The sequence below is a fragment of the Malaclemys terrapin genome, chromosome 14, assembly GCF_027887155.1.
Source record: "Malaclemys terrapin pileata isolate rMalTer1 chromosome 14, rMalTer1.hap1, whole genome shotgun sequence".
Classification (NCBI taxonomy): domain Eukaryota; kingdom Metazoa; phylum Chordata; order Testudines; family Emydidae; genus Malaclemys; species Malaclemys terrapin.
In genome coordinates this window covers 494,557-514,396 of record NC_071518.1, presented here as the reverse complement: position 1 = coordinate 514,396, position 19,840 = coordinate 494,557, and the positions used below count along the sequence as shown (strand labels likewise).

At 44.5% G+C, this 19,840-nt stretch overlaps 1 protein-coding gene and 1 non-coding gene across 3 annotated transcripts in view; both read left to right on the top strand.

The window, feature by feature from the left end:
- The window catches only part of AP1G1 (adaptor related protein complex 1 subunit gamma 1), a 95,591-nt gene that overhangs the window by 51,673 nt on the left and 24,078 nt on the right, over positions 1–19,840 (top strand). For both annotated transcript variants that reach the window (XM_054049225.1, XM_054049226.1), the window contains exons 6-13: positions 1,971–2,047; positions 8,779–8,874; positions 9,281–9,361; positions 9,647–9,745; positions 11,176–11,231; positions 11,743–11,856; positions 16,134–16,274; positions 16,895–16,949. In XM_054049225.1, the coding sequence (XP_053905200.1) occupies positions 1,971–2,047; positions 8,779–8,874; positions 9,281–9,361; positions 9,647–9,745; positions 11,176–11,231; positions 11,743–11,856; positions 16,134–16,274; positions 16,895–16,949 (719 nt within the window). The remainder of the gene's footprint in view (positions 1–1,970; positions 2,048–8,778; positions 8,875–9,280; positions 9,362–9,646; positions 9,746–11,175; positions 11,232–11,742; positions 11,857–16,133; positions 16,275–16,894; positions 16,950–19,840) is intronic.
- LOC128849090 (small nucleolar RNA SNORD71) lies at positions 13,576–13,662 on the top strand. Its single transcript, XR_008447168.1, has one exon. It is a non-coding gene; the product is annotated as a small nucleolar RNA SNORD71 (small nucleolar RNA).

Below are 19,840 nucleotides of genomic sequence, written 5' to 3'. Positions count from 1 at the left end.
AATCCAGCACCCCCAGTTCCCAAAGGCAGGGCCAGAACCACCTGTAGGTAGTGTTTACGCTGAAGTGCTACAACGGCTCAGCTGCAGCTGTGCCACTGTAGTGTTCAAAGTGTAGATAAGTCCTAAGCCTTTTTTTGGCAGGGTAGGTCTCTCTCTTTCTCATGGCCTGTATTGCTGCTGCTACTCTAATACACACAGTACATAACAATCGAGTGCTCTTCAGGGCATGCTGCAAATGCAGTGCCTCTTTGTAATTTATCACTTAAATCAGCCTCTGTGACAGATGACTGGCTGGTATCTAATTAACGCCTATTTTTTAAAAAGGCTCCAGAGGCGATCCTGGCAATTACAGGCCAGTAAGCCTGACTTCAGTGCCAGGAAAATTGGTTGAAACTATAGTAAAAAACAGAATTATCAGACACATAGATGAATGTGATATGTTGGGGAGGAGTCACCACTGCTTTTGTAAAGAGAAATCATGCCTCACTAATCTATTAGAATTTAAAGGTATAAACAAACGTGTGGACAAGGATGATCCAGTGGATATAGTGTACTTGGACTTTCAGAAAGCCTTTGGTAAGGTCCCTCAATAAAGGCTCTTAAGCAAACTAAGCAGTCATGGGATAAGAGGGAAGATCCTCTCATGGATCAGTAACTGACTAAAAGATAGGAACCAAAGGGAAGGAGTAAATGATTAGTTTTTACAATGGAGAGAGGAAAATAGCAGGGTCCTCTAAGGATCTGTACTGGGACCTGTGTTAGTCAGCATATTCAGAAATGATCTGGAAAAAGGGGTGAACAGTGAGGTGGCAAAATTACTCAAGATAGCTAACTCCTTGCAGTCAGCTTTGGACGTACAAAGGGATCTCATTAAACCGGGTGACAGAATGGCAGATGTAATTCAGTGTTGATAAATGCAAAGTAATGCACATTGGAAAAAATAATCCCAACTATACATACAAAATGATGGGGTCTAAATTAGCTGTTACCACTCAAGAAAGAGATCTTGAAGACATTGCGGATAGTTCTCTGAATACATCTGCTCAATGTGCAGTGACTGTCAAAAAGGCTAACAAAATGTTATGAACCATTAGGAAAGGGATGAATAATAAAACAGGAAATACCATGATCCTGCTATCTGAATTCATGGTACACCCACACCTTAAATTCTGTGTGCATTTCTGGTAACCTCACCTCAAAAAATATATTAGTGTTGGAAAAGGTGCAGAGAAGGGCAATGAAAATAATTAGGAGTATTGAACAGCTTCCATATGAGGAAAGATTAAAAAGGGTGGGATTTTTCAGCTTGGAAAAGAGACAACTGAGGAGGGATGTGATAGAGGTCTGTAAAATCATGAATGGTACAGAGAAAGAAGAGGGAGGTGTTGCTTACCCCTTCCAATGACACAGGAACCGGGGGGGAGGGTTCACCCAATGAAATTAATAGGCAGTAGGTTTAAAACAGACGTACGGAAGCACTTCTTCACACAACACACTATCAACCTGTGGAACTTGTTGCCAGGGGATGTTGTGGAGCTCAGAAGTATAACTGAGTTCAAAAAAACAATTAGATAAGTTCCTGGTGGATAGTTCAATCGATGGCTATTAGCCAAGATGGTCAGGGACACAAAGTGTGCCTAAACCTCCAACTTCTAGAAGCTGGGACTGGACGACAGACAATGGATCACTCAAAATCAACTTGTTCTGTTCCCTTCCTTTCAAGCATCTTGCATTGGCCAGTTGGAAAGCCAGATACTGGCTAGATGGATCATTGGTCTCACCCACTATAGCCATTTTTATATTCTTGTTGCAGGCATTTGCGGGTGGGTGTGTGTTTCAGGTGGGAGATGTTTTGTGGGATTGCTGCTGCTATTTTTCCTTTATGGCTTTCATTTTAAATTTTTTTGGTCAGGTGCCTAGAGCCTTTATAAGTGAAAACTAAATAATTAGACTTGTTTCTGGCCTTGTAGGTGTTCTTCACACATCAGTTGTCCTCCTCACAGAGATGTGTGAGAGAAGCCCAGACATGTTATCACACTTCAGAAAGGTAAGTACAAACTGTACATTAGTATCGCCGATAGCTAATGTTTTCATGCTTCTTCTAGGCTGACACTTCCATCCTTGGTCTTAGCCAACAGGATGTGTCTACAAGTTTGAGTGAAATCTGTGCAGCTAATTTTAAATGAGGCACGTGATGATAATGCAGGCTTTCTGCTTCAAAAACAGTGTCACACAATATAATCAAATAATTAAATTAGAAGTCTTCCATGGGGTTCGTCTTTGAGTCTCCTTGTGAGCGTGGGAAGGGGGTAAATTATAAGATACTGACAAATCATTTATGTGCATGAAGACTGTGAAACTTGTCCCAGAGTTAAAGTTGAAGCAACTCCTGTGATGAAAGTCCCATAAATGCATTATTCCTCATGTAGCTGATTGCATCAGTGACATCTGAAGTGGGATAAAGTTTAATCTCCTTTTTCTTTCTTATCTAAGATGGGGAACTAAAATCACAAACTTACACTGTTAACCTTACAGTTTAATACATTCCACTCAGGAAAAGGCAGAATTGATATTTTCATAGTACAGCTAGGCTTGGCAGAATTCAATTTTTATTTTTCATAATTTTGATCGATAATATCAATGTTTATTTTAAGCATTTTGTCTACTTTTATCAAATGTTCATAGTTGTGCAAAATTGTGGGGAGGGTGTCAGACAGTAGGGGGAATAGACAATTATTTAATGATAGCAGAAACTAAGATTCAAAAGGTTAAAGCTTTATACCCATTAAAATACAAATTGTCAATATCACATAGTTAAGTCCAAAGCAGACTGCAAAGAGTTACAAAGGGATCTCACAAAACTGGGTGACTGGGCAACAAAATGGCAGATGAAATTCAATGTTGATAAATACAAGGTAATGCAAACTGGAAAACATAATCCCAACTATATATACAGGATGATGGGATCTAAATTAGCTGTTAACACTCAAGAAAGATCTGAGAGTCATTGTGGATAGTTCTTTGAAGACAGCTGCTGCATGTGCACCGGCAGTCAAAAACAGTAACAGTCTGTTAGGAACCACTAGGAAATAAATAAATAATAAGACAGAAAATATCACAATGTCACTATATAGATCCATGGTATGCCCACCCGTTGAATTCAGTTCCGTTTGTCCCATCTCAAAAAAGATATATTAGAATCAGAAAAGGTGCAGAGAAGGGCAACAAAAACGATTAGGGGTATGGAACAGCTTCCATATGAGAGAATATTAATAAGACTGGGAATTTTCAGTTTGGAAAAGGGACGACTAAGGGGGGATATGACAGAGGTCTATAAAATCATGACTGGTGTGGAGAAAGTGAATAAGGAAGTGTTATTTACTCCTTCACATAACACAAGAACCAATTAATTAGGCAGCAGGTTTAAAACTAACATAAGGAAGTACTTTTTCACCCAACGCACAGTCCCCCTGTGGAACTTGTGGCCAGGGTATATTGTGAAGGCCAAAAGTATAACTGGGTTCAAAAAAGAATTAGATAAGTTCCTGAAGGATAGGTCCATCAATGGATATTAGCCAAGATGGCCAGTGATGCAACCTCATGTCCTGGGTGTCCCTGGCCTCTGATTGCCAGAAGTTGGGAGCGGACATTAGGGGATGCATCACTCAGTAAACTGTCCTGTTCTGTTCATTCCCTCTGGGGCATCTGGCATTGGCCTCTGTCGGTAGACAGGACACTGGGCTAGCTGGACCATTAGTCTGACCCAGTATTGCCGTTCTTATGTGTCAAAATATACAAAGTAAATACTCTTAAATCAAACTCTCATTAGTTCTCAAGCAGCATTTTTCTTACTTTGCCTGTAAATTTCGGTTATCATCGATGGAAATATTGTTCCATTGGTTTGTGTATGTGTATGATGAAATAGACATTTACCAACATTTACTGGTTAAAAACCTAATGCTTCCCACCTAAGTATAGCTAACGTGTCCACATTGCACACAGCGTGTAATAAGGGGCATTTTCCCCAGGGCGAGTAGGAGTTTCAGAGTCAGCAGTGTTCTTGTCTTCTAGCACACTGTCCTAGCCCATGCCTCTTGTCACTGCCTGCTGTAATCGCTCTTGCTGTATCTGCTGCTTTCAGAACTTAACTGCCAAATTATAAAGATTTCCTTCCAGAATGATTTGGAAGGTGTTCTTGGTGTACAGTTCTGATTCCTTTGGGCAAAGGGGAAATTGGGAACCAAATGAGCCAGAAGAAAGCAACTGGCCAGTTGCTCCACTGAAAAATCCTGAGAGGAGTCTTCTGCCTGTGTGCACAGTTCTCAACATACTCTTCCTGCAAGTCCTAGGTTTGCTCGCAGGGACCTCAGACAGGCACCCCCTTTGCTGGTGCATTTTATGTGTGCTAGAGCTGGGGCTAATCTTATGGGGGCAGTGGTGTCGTCCTGAGCCATTGCCCATCACTGTCACCACTTAGGAGGTGGCTGAGTCCTGGGGGGAGCGATAAGGAGTTGAGTCCAACGACTTTGTGCACTAGGGCTTCTTTTTGGTGGTGCTTTCTTCTAGCCATCTTTCTTGTGGTGTTTTATGCTGTGAATAGTATGACACTGATCTGTTCCTAATGCCTGCTTCGTCTGTTTTATCCCTTTTGTCTGTTTGGACTCCTGCTGTATGTTAGAATGAAAAGGTAAGAGTTAACTCTTCTAGATGGTGCATGCTTTCATTGGATCTGTAGAGGCTTCTGTGTGTCCAGTCACCACATGGAGGCACTGTGCACTAACACTGCAGTTGTGATTAATGCCATGTGCTAGCTATGCTATACTTGTCTAACAAGCTCATTGTTGTCCAGTTTTTGTCTTGTCATTAAATTCCCATATCCATGGCAGCCCTGGATCTCAGTTGTGGCCTCTCCCAAACTGTAAACCTATCTTGATCCCTCCATTCCTTGTTTGAGGAATTTAGGCAGTTTCCTGTGTTCCTCTTTTAAAAAGTCTGATTGCCCTGGAGCCTTGACGTATTCTCCTTACCACAAGATGCGTTTTGTTTCACACTGGCAAAGTAGGACAGCGCTGGGTAATTCAAATGTTCTCCTGTATATAAGGGGGAGTGGGATAAGAACTCCATCACTGGAGTGGTTATAGCAGCCTTGGGAAACAGATAAATGCAGTGGAGCATGGACCACCACATACCACATGGGCTAGGTTTACCATATTTCAACAATCAAAAAAGAGGACACGGGGTGCCGCCCTAACCCTGCCCCAGCCCTGCCCCCTCCCACTTCCCACCCCTCTGAGAATCCCCCTACCTGTCCCCTGACTGCCCTCTCCTGAGACCCCCCCACAACTGCCCCCAGGACCCCACCCCCTATCTGTCTCCCTGCTCCCTGTCCCCTGACCAATCTAACCGCCCCGTTCCCTGTCCCTTGCCTGCCCCAACCGCTCTCTACACCCCCTTCTCCCGACAACCCCCCCCAGAACTCCTGACCAATCTACCCCCTCCGTTCCCTGTCCCTTGCATGCCCCAACCGCTTTCTACACCCCCTTCTCCCGATAGCCCCCCCCAGAACTCCCGACCAATCTAACCCCCCCGTTCCCTGTCCCTTGCCTGCTCCCCCCCACCCCCCTCAACCAGGCCGAGGGAGAGCTGTGAGCTCCATGTGCCAAACACTGTGGCGCTGCTCTGTGGGGGAGGAGGGAGCGGGGGAGGGACTCTGGCTGCTAGAGGCCCCAGTGGCTGCGAGCGGCTTTCAATCAGGCCCAGCCGTCCAATCAGCCACGCCGCACTCTGCATGAGTGGAAGGGGGAAATCCCGGACATTTCTACTTTATTAGAAATTCCCCCCACCCCGACGGCCATTTACAGCTGAAAAAGCCGGACGTGTCCGGGGAAACCCGGACGGATGGTCACCCTACCATGGGCTCAGTAGGCAGCACTGGACTGTTCAGTACAGATCCATTGCACATCTTTTCTGGAAGTATCTGACTGTCAAGGATCAGCAGAGTGGGGTAAGCATCCACTGATCTTTATGGCTGTAGCCTTTGCCTTTGTTTGTCCTGTCATCAGTTTTGGTACCTTGCGTTGTATGTAAGAAAACAAAGAAAATGCAAAGCAGGGTTCCAAGAATGTTTATGCAAACCACCCCAGTCAGCTGCACTTTGTATTCCGGAGGTAGGGGGAGTGTCCTCCTGCTCTCCTCTGAGATCTGAAGGGAAGCAACCTCCTCCAGTGATATACAAGTCCGATTGCTGAAATGCTCCAGGGTGGAGGAAGGGAGAGTCAAGAAACAACAAGGAGAGAGATGTTTCCTTCTTGCAGAGCCATCTCAAATTTGCAGCAGAATGCTGCTGATTGAGCTTCTGTCAGGCACTCTAAACTCTGCCATGGCTAGCCTCTGGCAGATCTCCAAAGGGAATAATAGCTACCTGAGTGGCTGCAGCATAATCCTGTGGGGAAGACAGAGGTGGCTTTCGGGGAAGGTTCTGCTGGAGGACATGGGGGTGAAGTGTATTCATTCTGCATATACAGAGGCGTAGGTGAAAGGAAAAATGATGCAGTTCCAATATGGTATGGAAATCTGCCCAGACAGGTCTAGTGCCATCCCACCTGCAAATCATCCATTGCTCTTTAATTGGCCTTCAGTCTGTCTCAGCAGGACAGCCAGATCCAACACATTTTTGGACTCCATTTGACTGCCTATTTCTTAGGTTATTTTACTTAATGTCAGCTCTGAGTTAGAAAGATGAGTGGAATGAGAGAGAGAGAGAGATTACTTCACCGCTTTAGTTAATTTACCTGGAGATCTACCAGCTTTAACAAGCATTATGTCATGTTCTGGCAAGCGGGTCAAGACTTTTCTTTAAATGAGAACGTGTTTTCTAGAAAATGAAACTTGGAGAGATGTGCAGTATCCTGCCCTCTGGAAATATGATCCCACCCCATGGCTATCCCAGCCTGTCTTTAGTGTGCGAGCAAGAGTGTTTTGGTGGATTGTGGTGGTGATAGTTTTCCATTTCATCACTCCAACTATTGTGAGGCCCATCACAACCTGTCCAGAGTAGTCCTGACCTGAGAACTATGGTGGATGTTATCTGTTGTTGGTGATCCCAATCTGAGTACACCCATGGAATGTATGTGCTACTACAGAACAGGGTTAGAAGGGACCTCAAAGGTCATCTAATCTAACCCCCTGCCAAGATATAGGATTTGATGTATCTAAATCAGTGATGCCAACCTTATTACATGGGGGCCTCAAACCTAAGCACAACCTTTTGTGGGCCGAACTGAGTCTCCATATTTTAATAAGATTTAGAGTCCCCTCTATTAATTTATATTTTAAGTTCAACTTGTTTTGTATATATTTAAATAGGTGGTTTTTATGTACAGTATTGTCTGTTTACGCACTTGTCTAATATAAAATGATGTAAACATGACAAAACGCTAATGAATCAGCTGTTACTATATTGTGTTGAAGCAGGCCCTGCGCCTTATGACATGCTCTGGTGGGCTGTAGTTTGGGCACCCCTAGTCTAAGCCATCCAAGACACGTGGCTATCCAGCTTCTTTTTGAAAGCCTCCAGTAAAGGAGCTTCCACAACTTCTCGGGGCACTCAGCTCCATTGTCCTACTGTTCTTACAGTTAAGAAGTTTTTCCTGAAATTGATGGATGGAGTAGTGAGACACCTATGACTACCAGTCCAAGAGCTAGAGTAGACTGAGACAAACTGTCTCATGCAGATGACTTGTCTCCTAAAAACAGTCCCATGCAGTCCCTGAAAGAGCCACTTTTCCTGAAGGGTGAGAAGATGACCCTGGGAATCAATGCCATCAACTTCTGCAGAACCTAAGCTCTCATTTTGAAAAGTTGCTGGTGTGTGGGGAAGCTGTGAGCAGGAGAAGGTGGGTAGGCCCTGGGGAAGCTCTTCACTGGGGGTACTACCCAACTATTGGAGGCTGGGTGGAAGGTAGAGTGGTGGAAATTCTCCACCTTTGACTACCCTGGAGGGTCTACGGGGAGAGAAGAGAAAAGACAGAGCGCCTTCCTGCAGCTACACCTCTACCTCGATATAACACTGCCCTTGGGAGCCAAAAAATCTTACTGCATTATAGGTGAAACTGCGTTATATCGAACTTGCTTTGATCCGTCTGAGTGCGCAGCCCCGCCCCCCTGGAGCACTGCTTTACCGTGTTTATATCAGAATTTGTGTTATATCGGGTCGCGTTATATTGGGGTAGAGGTGTAGCTGGGGGAGAGTGACAAACTTAAGACCTCCATAATGACATCTGTTTCTGTTGTGGGAATGCCTAAAGACCCCCATCAGGGATCCCACTATGCCAGGCACTCCATACATGTAATAAAAAGATGGTCCTGGCCCTAAGGAACTTAGATTGTCAGCCAGAAGCTGGTGTGAAAGAGCCCCAATGCAAGGTCTAAGGACAGTACCCTGTGAAAGACCAGCACCTCTTCTTATTTTCAGCAGCTGATGGCAGGGGTACTCTCCAGGGCATTGTCTATGAACCTCACTTGTGAAGCACCTCTGTTTTTTATATGCCTCTTGGGCTAGTGGGCTTAGCTCTGTGAGTAGCTCTGTAGTATGGTGTTCAGGTCCTGGCCAGATGTCAGTGTCAATATGTTCAGATAACCCAGCCTGCACAATCAGAGATGTTCTGTGTGGAAGGATGTGTACACTGATCTTCAGGACTCATTCTTGGATCCCTACAACAAAAGTGTGGAAGACAAGTGTTATGAGTATACTTTCTAATGGATCTTTCTTCTTCACAGCTTGTACCTCAGTTAGTTCGTATTCTAAAGAACCTTATCATGTCTGGATATTCACCAGAGCATGACGTGTCTGGGATCAGTGACCCCTTCCTGCAGGTAAGGATTGATAGTAAATCTCTTGGGTAGCTCTGTCTCCAGTGCGGTGTTTGGGACTTGGTTTCTGACTCCCTCACCTATTGTGCGAATTCCTGGGAGGAGGAGTAAGCTTATAGTTATCCATATTGAATCCATATCAGTTGTTTGGTTGTAGTGGGAGTGCTTCTGGCTAGAGGATGGAGACCTAAACCTAGTATAAATCCTTGCTTCCTGGGAAAGACCTCATTGAGGGAGAAGAGTTCAAATCCTCATCTCTGCTCTAAGCGGAGGGCCTTGTGATTTAATTGCCATATTTATCAGCATCTGATCTGTCTCTCCTGCACTCTTCCATGAATTAACCGGAGGCTACTGCATAAAATTGCTTTATGCCAGATGTGATTTAATTTGCTGCCTTTTGTCTTTTCAGGTGCGAATCCTGCGGTTACTAAGAATTCTGGGGCGAAATGATGATGACTCAAGTGAAGCAATGAATGACATACTTGCGCAGGTGAGGTCTGCCAGGTTAGGTTGATATTCAGCCTAAATTGCTCCTCTTAATTTCATCTTGTTACTTCTAATTACATCCGTGTGTACCACAGAGTGAGCATCAACTCATTGCTCCACAAGTATATGCTTCTGAGGGCAATGATTTACTCTGGCAGATGCTAACAATCTGGGCAAGTGGGAGGACGGTGCCTTGTTCTGATACAGAAATGAGAGGTGGCCTGGGTAGGGTGCTGCAGATGCTGGCAAAGCACGGGCAATGTTACTTTACTTTGTTTTTTTTTTCCAGGTTGCCACTAATACAGAAACAAGTAAAAACGTGGGTAATGCCATCCTCTATGAAACTGTATTGACTATTATGGACATCAAGTCTGAGAGTGGACTGCGAGTACGTTGCCTTTACCATGGTTCTTTTCACTAAACCCATAGAATCAAAGAAGTTAGAGATGAAATGACTGATTAAATGGAGCTCACCTGTTGGGGCTAGGGCAGGTACTAGTTTTCCTAGTGGACGTATGAAGCTAAACCGTTACACTTAATTTTAGTCAAACAATGGGCCCCAGACTGAGTTCATCAGTTAGCGAGGTCTAGTACTTAGGGCTCTAAAGTGTCACTGGAATTGGTTGAATCATAGAAATGTAGGGCTGGCAGAGACTTCGTGGGTCATCTGGTCCAGTGCCCCGCACTGAGGCAGGACTCAGTATCATCTAGACCAGTGTTCTTAACTTGGGGTGCATGTACCCCTGGGGTGCGAGACATGCCAGATTTGTTTAGACGATAAATCATCGAAAACACAAATTAAGCACAGGCAGGTAAGTACAACTACTTCGTTTCATCAAACCTATGTATTAAAATTATACGTTTTTTTAACAATTACTGTTAAATTTTAATTGCGAAATTAAAATAAATATATAATTATATTTCTTTCATTCTATAGTTATGATATATCTAGGTTTAAAGAACTGACCTACTTCAACGATTTTTGATAAGGGGTGCGAGAACATAGTTTTGAGAACCAAAGGGGTGCAGGCTGCAGTAAAGGTTAAGAACCACTGTTCTAGACCATTCCTGACAAATGTTTGTCTAAAAAAACCCCAGTGGTGGATATTCCACAACCTCCGTAGATAACTTGTTCCTGTGCTTAGCTACCCTGACAAGAAGTTTTTCCTAACGTTCAACCTAAATCTCTGAAAGTGACTATGGTGCTGGTGGTAGATGTCTGGGATTCCAGAGAATCTCAGAGCTTGGGCTCAGGACAATGTTACATCAGTGAGATCCTGTGCCAGATGTGGTACCAGTAGCAATGTCTGGAAGTTAACTGCTTGTAGCATGATGAGGGAAGGGATGAGAGCTGTGCCAGGAACCATAGTGTGTTGGGACAGTGTATCTCCCTTCCTGAGCTCCAGGAGGGTGTTAATGGATTCCTCTTGTAATTTGTATCCAGGGGCCAAGGAGGTGGAAACATAGCTTGGAATGTCTGAGGGGAGCTGTAGATAGTGGTTAGCGAGTTTATTCCACAGTTGAAGCATGCACAGCTGTACCAAGACTTAGTGCCCTTGTGCGACTTGCTGTATGTTGTGCAGTGAGATTCCTCTTTGGCCTGGTGTGCAGCCTTCTCCCAGAGCCACCATGTGCATGAGTCCTGCCACTTCCGCTGGTTAATCAGTGTCTGGAGTTCTTGCTGTTTCTGCCCCTGTCATTAGCCGTAGCACTTTGCATGCACGGTTGCTGAAGGACCATGTGGGCTCATGAAGCAGCGTTGAGGAGGAGCAGCAGCTTGCTGTGATCGCTAACCTTCCCTAACTCTTTTTTCTGCAGGTGTTAGCCATTAACATCCTAGGCCGTTTCTTGTTAAATAACGACAAAAACATTAGGTAAGTTACCTGAAGTGTGTCAGACATGGGCACTGCTGTGTTAAGAGTCTGCAGAAGCAGCTCCCAAGGCAAAGTGTTGGGAAAGGTGGTGGGGATGGGGATGGCTAAATTCCCTTGGTGACTACTTTTCTTTCTCCTTGCCATACTTCTTTCCCTGGGCGTATCATGGCCTTTCCTCACTAGCCAGCAGGTCTACAGCAAGCGACTGCAACCCAGTTATAGACCAGACACAGGCTCCTGGAATAGCTCAGACTATGGTTTTTTCCAGCGGCCAGTGAAGCTGCGCTTTCTCTTTGTCACAGCAGAAGTATCTCTTATGGTACATCTACATCCTCTGCTTGGAAACTCCCCTCTGGTTGGGTCAGAGAGCAGTCCGGCAGATTTTCCTTTGCTCCCAGTAGCACTGGGAAAATCCTGTCCCAGTACAGAGGAAGACTAAACCCTTTACTTTGCAATGAAACAGAATGGCTGGCACGAATGTGGTATTCTTCCTTTGTCCTCTCTATCCCAGATATGTAGCTTTGACATCTTTGTTGAAGACTGTGCAGACAGACCACAATGCAGTACAGCGGCACAGAAGCACCATTGTGGACTGCCTAAAAGATCTGGATGTCTCCATTAAACGGTAATTTAGCTACAGAGAGCTATCTGTCTGACTTATTACGTCAGGACTGTGAGCCTGTGGGGTGGGGAGAGAGACAGATGCACATTAACTGCCCAGTGCAGCAATCCCACAAGGGAGACTCTTACTACTGTCCAGTCTGCCCCCTGCTTCAGAGAGAACAGGGATGGTGACAGGCATCCAACTTATCAGGGAAGCTGATCTTACCTAGGGCCATGGAACTCCTTGCTAGAAGAGCTCAGAACAAGCTCAAGCCTGAATGAGTTCAGAGCAAGTTGTAAAACTCATCTTTTTAGTAAAAAAGCAACAGAGGGTCCTGTGGCACCTTTAAGACTAACAGAAGTATTGGAGCATAAGCTTTCGTGGGTGAATGCCCACTTGCGACTGATGAAGTGGGCATTCACCCACGAAAGCTTATGCTCCAATACTTCTGTTAGACTTAAAGGTGCCACAGGACCCTCTGTTGCTTTTTACAGATTCAGACTAACACGGCTACCCCTCTGATACTTGACACCTTTTTAGTAAACTCCCTCCCCCAAGTTTATGCTTGTAAAGTAATCCGTGAAAGTCCTACAGGCCCAGAGTGGTTCTTCACTGCCTGGAGGATCAGGCAGAGGTGTACTGTTTGTGCAGTACTCTGCTATCATGGTAATCGGAGTTATATAGAGACCTAGGGGACATGGAGTTAGCTCTGGTAGATTTGTCACAAATGCAGGATTGTTTCCTGATGTATGTTTTCTGGTGTTCAGTTTGAGTGTAAATGTTCAGATGGGTAGGGCTTCCGCTCTGTCCCTTGGGAGATTGTTCCATAGTCTAGCACATCTCACTCCCAGGGATTTTTCTCTTGACATACACCCTCAGTTTCATCCTGTTACCGCTTAGCTACCTCCTTTTTGCCACACTAAACACCTTGATTTTTTATCTTGTGCCTGTGCAATACTTGTGGGCTGTTGTTGTGGTTCTGTCTCTCCCCCCACACCCTATCTTCACTTTGCCAAGTGTTGCATATTTAGCTTTTTCAATTCTCCTAAGTTAGGCCTTCCAACCCTTTGATCACATATTACTCTTATCTAAACTCGCTCCTGCTTGTCAATATTGTTCCTGTAATGTGGTGTTCAGAACTCAGTGCGATATTCCATGTGTCCTTGCACCAAACCAAAGAGAAAGGGGCCATTATACCCTTGCTCAGGGATATGACACCTCTGCATGTGCAGCCCAAAATTGTATTGCCCTCATTGCTATCATATCACATTGCAAACATATCTGTTTTGTTGTTCCTGCAATCCATGGGTCTCCTTCAACATCATGGCTTGTCAAGTTTCTCTCCCTATTGAAAATCTGTGTAATAGATTCAACTTTGACAAATAATCAGTTTTCATGTTTCTAATCTCTCTGGACCTTTTATTTCTGTCCTCACTCCTGTCACTAGCTCAATTGTTCTGAATGTTGCTATTCTGCAGATTGGATCTGCCCTTCTGTTAAAATTTAACTGAATCTGTCTTTGTAATGGGTATTGCACAAGCTAATCTTACAGCTGAGCCCCATTCTGAGGTATGACTGCACAAGGATTCAGCAAATCAACATCTTTCTATTGCAGAGAGCCAGGGCCTACATGAGAGGCTATAGATGGATCTGGGGTGTGGGAGGTCACAGTGTCATGCTCTGGAGCATGGTAGGAAATCAGTGGTATGCTAGAGCCCTGTAGAAGCTTCTACTCTGGTCTGTGCAGTTGGAGGATGAAGCCTTAGAGTGATCCATCGGCAGAGTGCCCTGTCACAATGCTGACACTCAAGCTGCTGACAACGCACGTCTGTCATTCTGGCAACCAGTTGGCTTGGTGACAGAAACCCTGGGAGCACGAAAAGCAGATGTGTGTGGAAGCCAAGGGAGGAGATGGCTCTCTGATTGAGGCCCATCTATGTCTCCTTTAGCTATATTGTAGTGCATGTCAGTTTAGTGCAGTAAAAGTGCGCTTGGCCCTTGCTTTCAGCTGGTCATCGGCCCACTAAATATGCTCAGGTGCTTGGGAGATCCATAAAGGAAATAAATCTCTGAATATGGTCAAAGAAACTGCAGCTGTGTCCTGTGCTCAGTGCTCTGATGTATGGGGTTGTGAAGCACCAAAGCACTTCCTGTCTTGCTGCTATATTGATAAGCTTCAACATGACACAAGATTAAAATTTAAACATGAAACACCCGATGGCCTTCTAGGGTTAAGGGCAATAAAAAAGAAATTTTAAAATAGATCAGGAAAAAAGCAATCTAGCAATGGTATAGGTCCATTATTAGTCAGGGATGGTGAAATTGTTAATGATGTAGAAAAGGCAAAAGTGTTTATTTTTTTTATATAGGGAAGAAGCTAGATCACATAGTCAGAGTTTACAGTGTTAAAGAAATACTTTATATTTTGACACTAACTAGGGAGATATTAAATGGTAGCTGCTAAAGCTAAACCGTTTCAAATTTTCAGGACCAGTTAACTTGCATTCAAGAGTATCAAGAGTTGGTTGGGGAGTCCTCTGATCCATTGATGTTGATATTTAACAAATCTTGGACTTCTGGGGAAATCCCCAGTAATTGGAAAAAAGTTAATGTACCAATACTTAAAAAGGGTCAGCAGGTGACTTCGGTAACAACAGGCTGGTTACCTGCGCATTGGTCCCAGACAAAATCAAGAAAATGGTGATATTGAGCATAATCGGTGAAAAACTAAAGGATGGCAGCATAATTCAATATGATTTTACTGAAAATAGGTCTCAACAAACAAACTTAATATCTTTTGCGAATACAGATTTGATTGGCAGAGAGGTGACTGTTGGCATCACACAGGTAGACTTCAGGATGACATTTAACTTAGTCCTGCACAACATTCTGATTTTAAAAAACGAGCACGAAACAACACGATTGTTGCACATATTAAATGGATTTTAAAACTGGCTCAGTGATCTCAGAGATAACTGTAAGTGTTGCTGTTTCCTCTTCAAGAAGTCTGTCTATGGCCTCGTGATATTCAGTATCTCTATTAATGATCTGAAAGAGTAAATAAAATCATTGCTGATGGATTGCAGATGACCGACTAGTAGAATGGTAAATGATAGATAGCTCAGTTATATAGTATAATTTCTATTGCTTGGAAAAAATGAGCTGGGCTCAAGTGAACAATGTGCGTTTTAATACAGCCAAATACAAGGTAATACATCTGGGAACCAAGAATTTAGGTCACGCTTCCAGTATGGGGGACTGTACCCTGGAAAGCAGTGATTGGAAATTACTTAAGGGTCATTATGGAAACCAGCTGAACGTGAGCTCTCAGTGCAGTGCTGTGGCCTGTAAACAGAGGAACACTGAATAGAAGGGTGTTATAACCTCTGTGTAAAACATTCATGAAACCATAACTGGAAAATTGTGTCCAGTTCTGGTGTCCACAGTTCAAAAAGATTGTTGACTAACTGGAAGGCGTTCAGAGAAGAACTACACAAATGATTTGTGGTCTAGAAAATCTGTTTTCTAGTGAGACTAAAGGAGTTCCATCTATTTAGTGTATGCAAGAGAAGGGTAAGAGGTGACTTGATCACTGTGTAGAAGTACTTACACGGGGAAGAGATTTGTGATAGTAGAGGGCTCCCTAATCTAGCAGACAAAGACAGAAATGAGACCCAGTGGTTGGAAACTGAAGCTAAACAAATTCAGACTAGAAATAAGGCACCCATTTTTAACACTGAGGGTGATTAACTAGTGAAACAACTTACTGCGGATGTGGTGGATTCTCCATCCCTTGAAGTCTTTCAGATTGGATTTCTAGCTCAGCCAGACCCTTTGGATTTGATGAAGTGAGGTTTTCTGTCCTGTGCTACATGGGCAGTCAGACTGATGATCATTGTATCCTTCTGGCCTTCATTTATACAATTGTAGCCTCTTGCAACCTGGGGTTGTTTTCACTATTATGTTAGACTAATTCTGCAAGGTAGTGACCAATAGCTGGAGGTTCAGAAATTCTCAGATGGACACTTGCTGCTGTGTTCTGTTCTTTAGGATAGTTAGAGGTGTCCATAAAAATGCTGGAGAACTTCCCTTTTCCCCTCTTTTCCGTTGGTTTATGTTCTCGGCTGCTTAATATCTGCTGGTGAATGGGAAAGTAGCGTTAATCAAGATTGCTGCTGCTTTCCTTACTGAAAGATGAGAATGCAGGAAATGGAGGGATTTGGGCAGGTAGGAAACCTGTGCCTGTATTTGTCATTTGATGATGATAGCTTATTAGCTCTCTCTCTCTCTTGTTCCAGGCGTGCAATGGAGCTGAGCTTTGCATTAGTTAATGGGAACAACATCCGTGGAATGATGAAGGAACTGCTGTATTTCCTGGATTCCTGTGAGCCAGAGTTCAAGGCAGATTGTGCCTCTGGAATATTTCTTGCAGCAGAGAAGTAAGGACTCAATTAAAGTTCACATTAATCCCCTGCTGGTCCTGGGAACTGTGTGGCTGGACATTTGTGTATCTCCCCCCGCCATGCCAGAACCAATGAGGCTGGGGGACTGCGTTGGTCATTTCTTCCCCTCCCCTCTGCGAATCGGCTCTGGTGTGGTCTGTTGTTATACCTATCTTGAAAAATGGCATGGTCCAATGCTTATAGCTTTATGGGAGGTACTGTTTGTAGGCACTTAATTACTGATTACATTGTTAAATAAATCCAGAGCTCTGACTCCTCCTGCTATGTGGAATGGATGCCCTGTTCAGTCTCTCTTCCATTAAATTGTGAAACAAGATGATCTCATTACTACTGTGACTTTATAATTGGAAGACCAGCTCTACTGTCCTGTACTGCAGAGTATCACTTTACTCCTCAGTAAAGCTAGTCATTTAATGCTCACATATTGAAAAACTGAATCCATATACTATTTCCTAGCAAATGTGAGATGGCCTCCTGGTAAGTGATGGATCAGGAGGTGAGGGGAGAGGAAGCTTTCATAATCCTGCCCAATTTTCTACTGGTGGTAAATGCCAGAACTAATCACTCCTCTGACTTTTTCTTCATTATCTTCTCAGATATGCCCCTTCCAAACGCTGGCACATAGACACAATTATGCGAGTCCTAACAACGGTAAGTGGTGGATATGCTGAGAACCTATGAACAGCTTTCTGTGACTTCGTGCAGTGGCTAGTCCTGCATCAGTTTAGAACCATCAGCCACTCTGCACTGTAGTTGTGTTGACTGCAGGCTTTAGCTGCTAATATAGTGCACTGTGTGTGTGTAGGAGCTAGTGACAAGCAGCCTGGGACAATTAGTTAGGGTGTTCCCTGAAATGAGAATTGGAAAGGATTTTGATTTTTTTTTCCTTAAGATTTCAGAAGAGAATGTACAAGGAGCCACTAATGTCCTAATATTTAATTACTTCAATGGCAGTAGCACCCAGGGGCTTCAGGAAGGGTTAGGGCCGCTTTGTATTGCGTGCAGTACAAGTAAATATGGAAATACAAGCTCTTTAGGGGAGAGCCATAACCCAAGAAGCCAAGTGACATATGAAGGGTGAGAGGAGAGGGGTACAATCAAATCCATACAGCTTTTCGAGATGGATACTCCGGCCATTCTTATGTAATTAATTATACATAAAGTGCCAGCTAACCCAGCTACCTTTGGACCTAATTATCATTTATTGGCTGACCACTTGATAACAATCACTGCTGAGGTGGGACTAGAGGAAGGCCTTGCAGATGAGGTCAGTGAGGACATGCCATGTGTATGGGGCAGCATGGAAGAAAGCATGGAGGAGTTTGTGTGAGAAGCTGACAAATGGGTGCTATAATTTAACATTTGAGACAACAGTCTTCTCACAAAGCGCCTGAGAAACTGGGACTGTGGTCTCAAGTTTGATTCCTGTCCTTAGTGTCCTCGTGTGGAAAGGAGTAGCTTCGTTTATTGAGACTGAGACTCTATTTCCATTCAAAGGCTGACTTCCATTGAGAACTGCCTTGGTAGTAAGAGGGGAGCTTCTTGCAAACAATTGCCATGGGGATTGCACAAGCTCCCTCACACAGTGCCCTGACCTAGGCCTGCTGAGGTATGTCTGGACTGCAGCTGGTAGCATGCCTCCCAGCCCAGGAAGACAGACACATAGCTAGCACAATACGTGGTGGCAAGGTGGTGACATGGGCTGGTTACCCAAGTACAGACTCTGGGTTGTACTCGGGTGGCTAGCCCAAGCTACCGCCCACATTGCAGCGTCCACACTGACTGTTTCTAGTGCGCAAACTAGCTTGAGCAGAGATAGTGCATCTGTCTACTCGCGCTGGGAAGCACCCCCTCAGCGGCCATCCAAATGTACTCAATGGCCTCAGTCCCTTCTGGTCTCTTTTAGCTGTGCGTGTTGGGGCCCATCAGTCTGTGCCTGCAGCTCTTAGTTTTCTGTTTGGCCAAACTTCGATCTGCTAACTATTAATGCCAAGGGTTAGCTTAGTCGGTGTCAGTAGGCTGCATGTAATTTTCTTTGTTTCTGTGCTCTTGCATGGTTTTGTCCTTGGTCAGCTTTTTGGCTTTCTTGATGCCAAGGCCCACTGGACAAGAGATGCAATTCAAGCAGTATACCGCCTTCCTCCAAGATGCCAAAGTCAAATGACATGTTTGCTGCCTCATCTGCGTTGTGGGGAGAGGTTATTCCCTGGCTCTTTGTTCCATGTTCCTGGCCCCTAGACAAAGGGTCTGTAAAGACAGATAAGCAAGCAAGTCCCCTGGCCTGTCCTTCATCAGACCAGAACTGTCTGTGAGCAAGAGAACAAATAGAGCTGACTTCTGCATGTCTTAGTTGAAACCTTTCTTGGCACCAGAGAATGTGACACTGCTGCCTTCTCTGCTCTGTTCTTTGGAACTGAAATCCAAGGTACCTTGCATGTCTGCATCTTGAGTGCCGAGGTCCATGCAAGGAGGAGAAGCCAGTGGTGCCATCATCCTTTCAGACTGTCTGAGGGCTCAGAGAGATGCTTCTTTTGTGGAGGCATCTGTTCCTTTTTCTGCTGTCTTAATGTGGAAAAGGCAAAAGAGCCAGGGGCCTGGGCTCTCAAGTAAAGGAACATCCATGTAAGCTCGAAGAGAATCAAAGACCTTGGTGCTGAGTGATGCTGTGAAAGAATTTCTATCTCAGAGAACTTTTTGTATGGATTCAAAATAAACATTTGGCATTGGTGCTTGTGCTCATTCCATCCTCTGCTTCTCCCTGGAGAAATGGAGTCCTAATCCATGCAGATGCATAACAGAAAATCAGTCACTACCTCCAAAGAGCTCTCCGTCTGGATTTGCCAAGACACAACAGGTGGATGAAGTAGACATAGGAGGATGAGGGCAGGACAAACCAGTGGTATATTTGGCACATTTTTGCTGGTAAGCAGCAGCCGTAGCTTGTGCCTGCCTAGCCATTCATCTACTGAGTAATGCAGATGGCAATGACTTATTTTCTTCCTGGTTCCTGTGGGGAAGCATGTAATTTGATTACTTTTTAGTTTGTGCTGTGATAGCCTTCATTTTGACAGAGATATCAGAGGGCCTCTGCAGCTTAGATTTTTCTGGATCATCAGGATGTAGTTTGTTGTATAGGTGGGTGGGGGGAGAAGCTAAATAATAACTATCTCCTACTGTTACCTGACTGTGTGCGTTCACCATCAGCCATAGGCTATGTCTGCCCTGAACACTCACTGAGGTATGTGTAACTATGCACTGCAGTGAAAAGCAGGTTGTGTCCACGCTGCGGAGTGTAGGTACATGCAGCAGTGAAATGCTGTGGCATGGGGATGCAGCGGGGAAAGGCTCTGACGGGGGAGGCTGTGGGAAGGGCTGCTGTAGCTTCCCGCAGCGGGGAGGCAGTGGGACGCTATGTTACTATTTTTAGCAATGTTGGCAGGAGAGGCACTGCTAGGGGGTGTAGTGAGACATGTAGGGTATGTACCCTAAGCTTCTGGTTTGTCTTTACTCTACTTGCCTAAGTAGTGCCTTGCTATCTACAC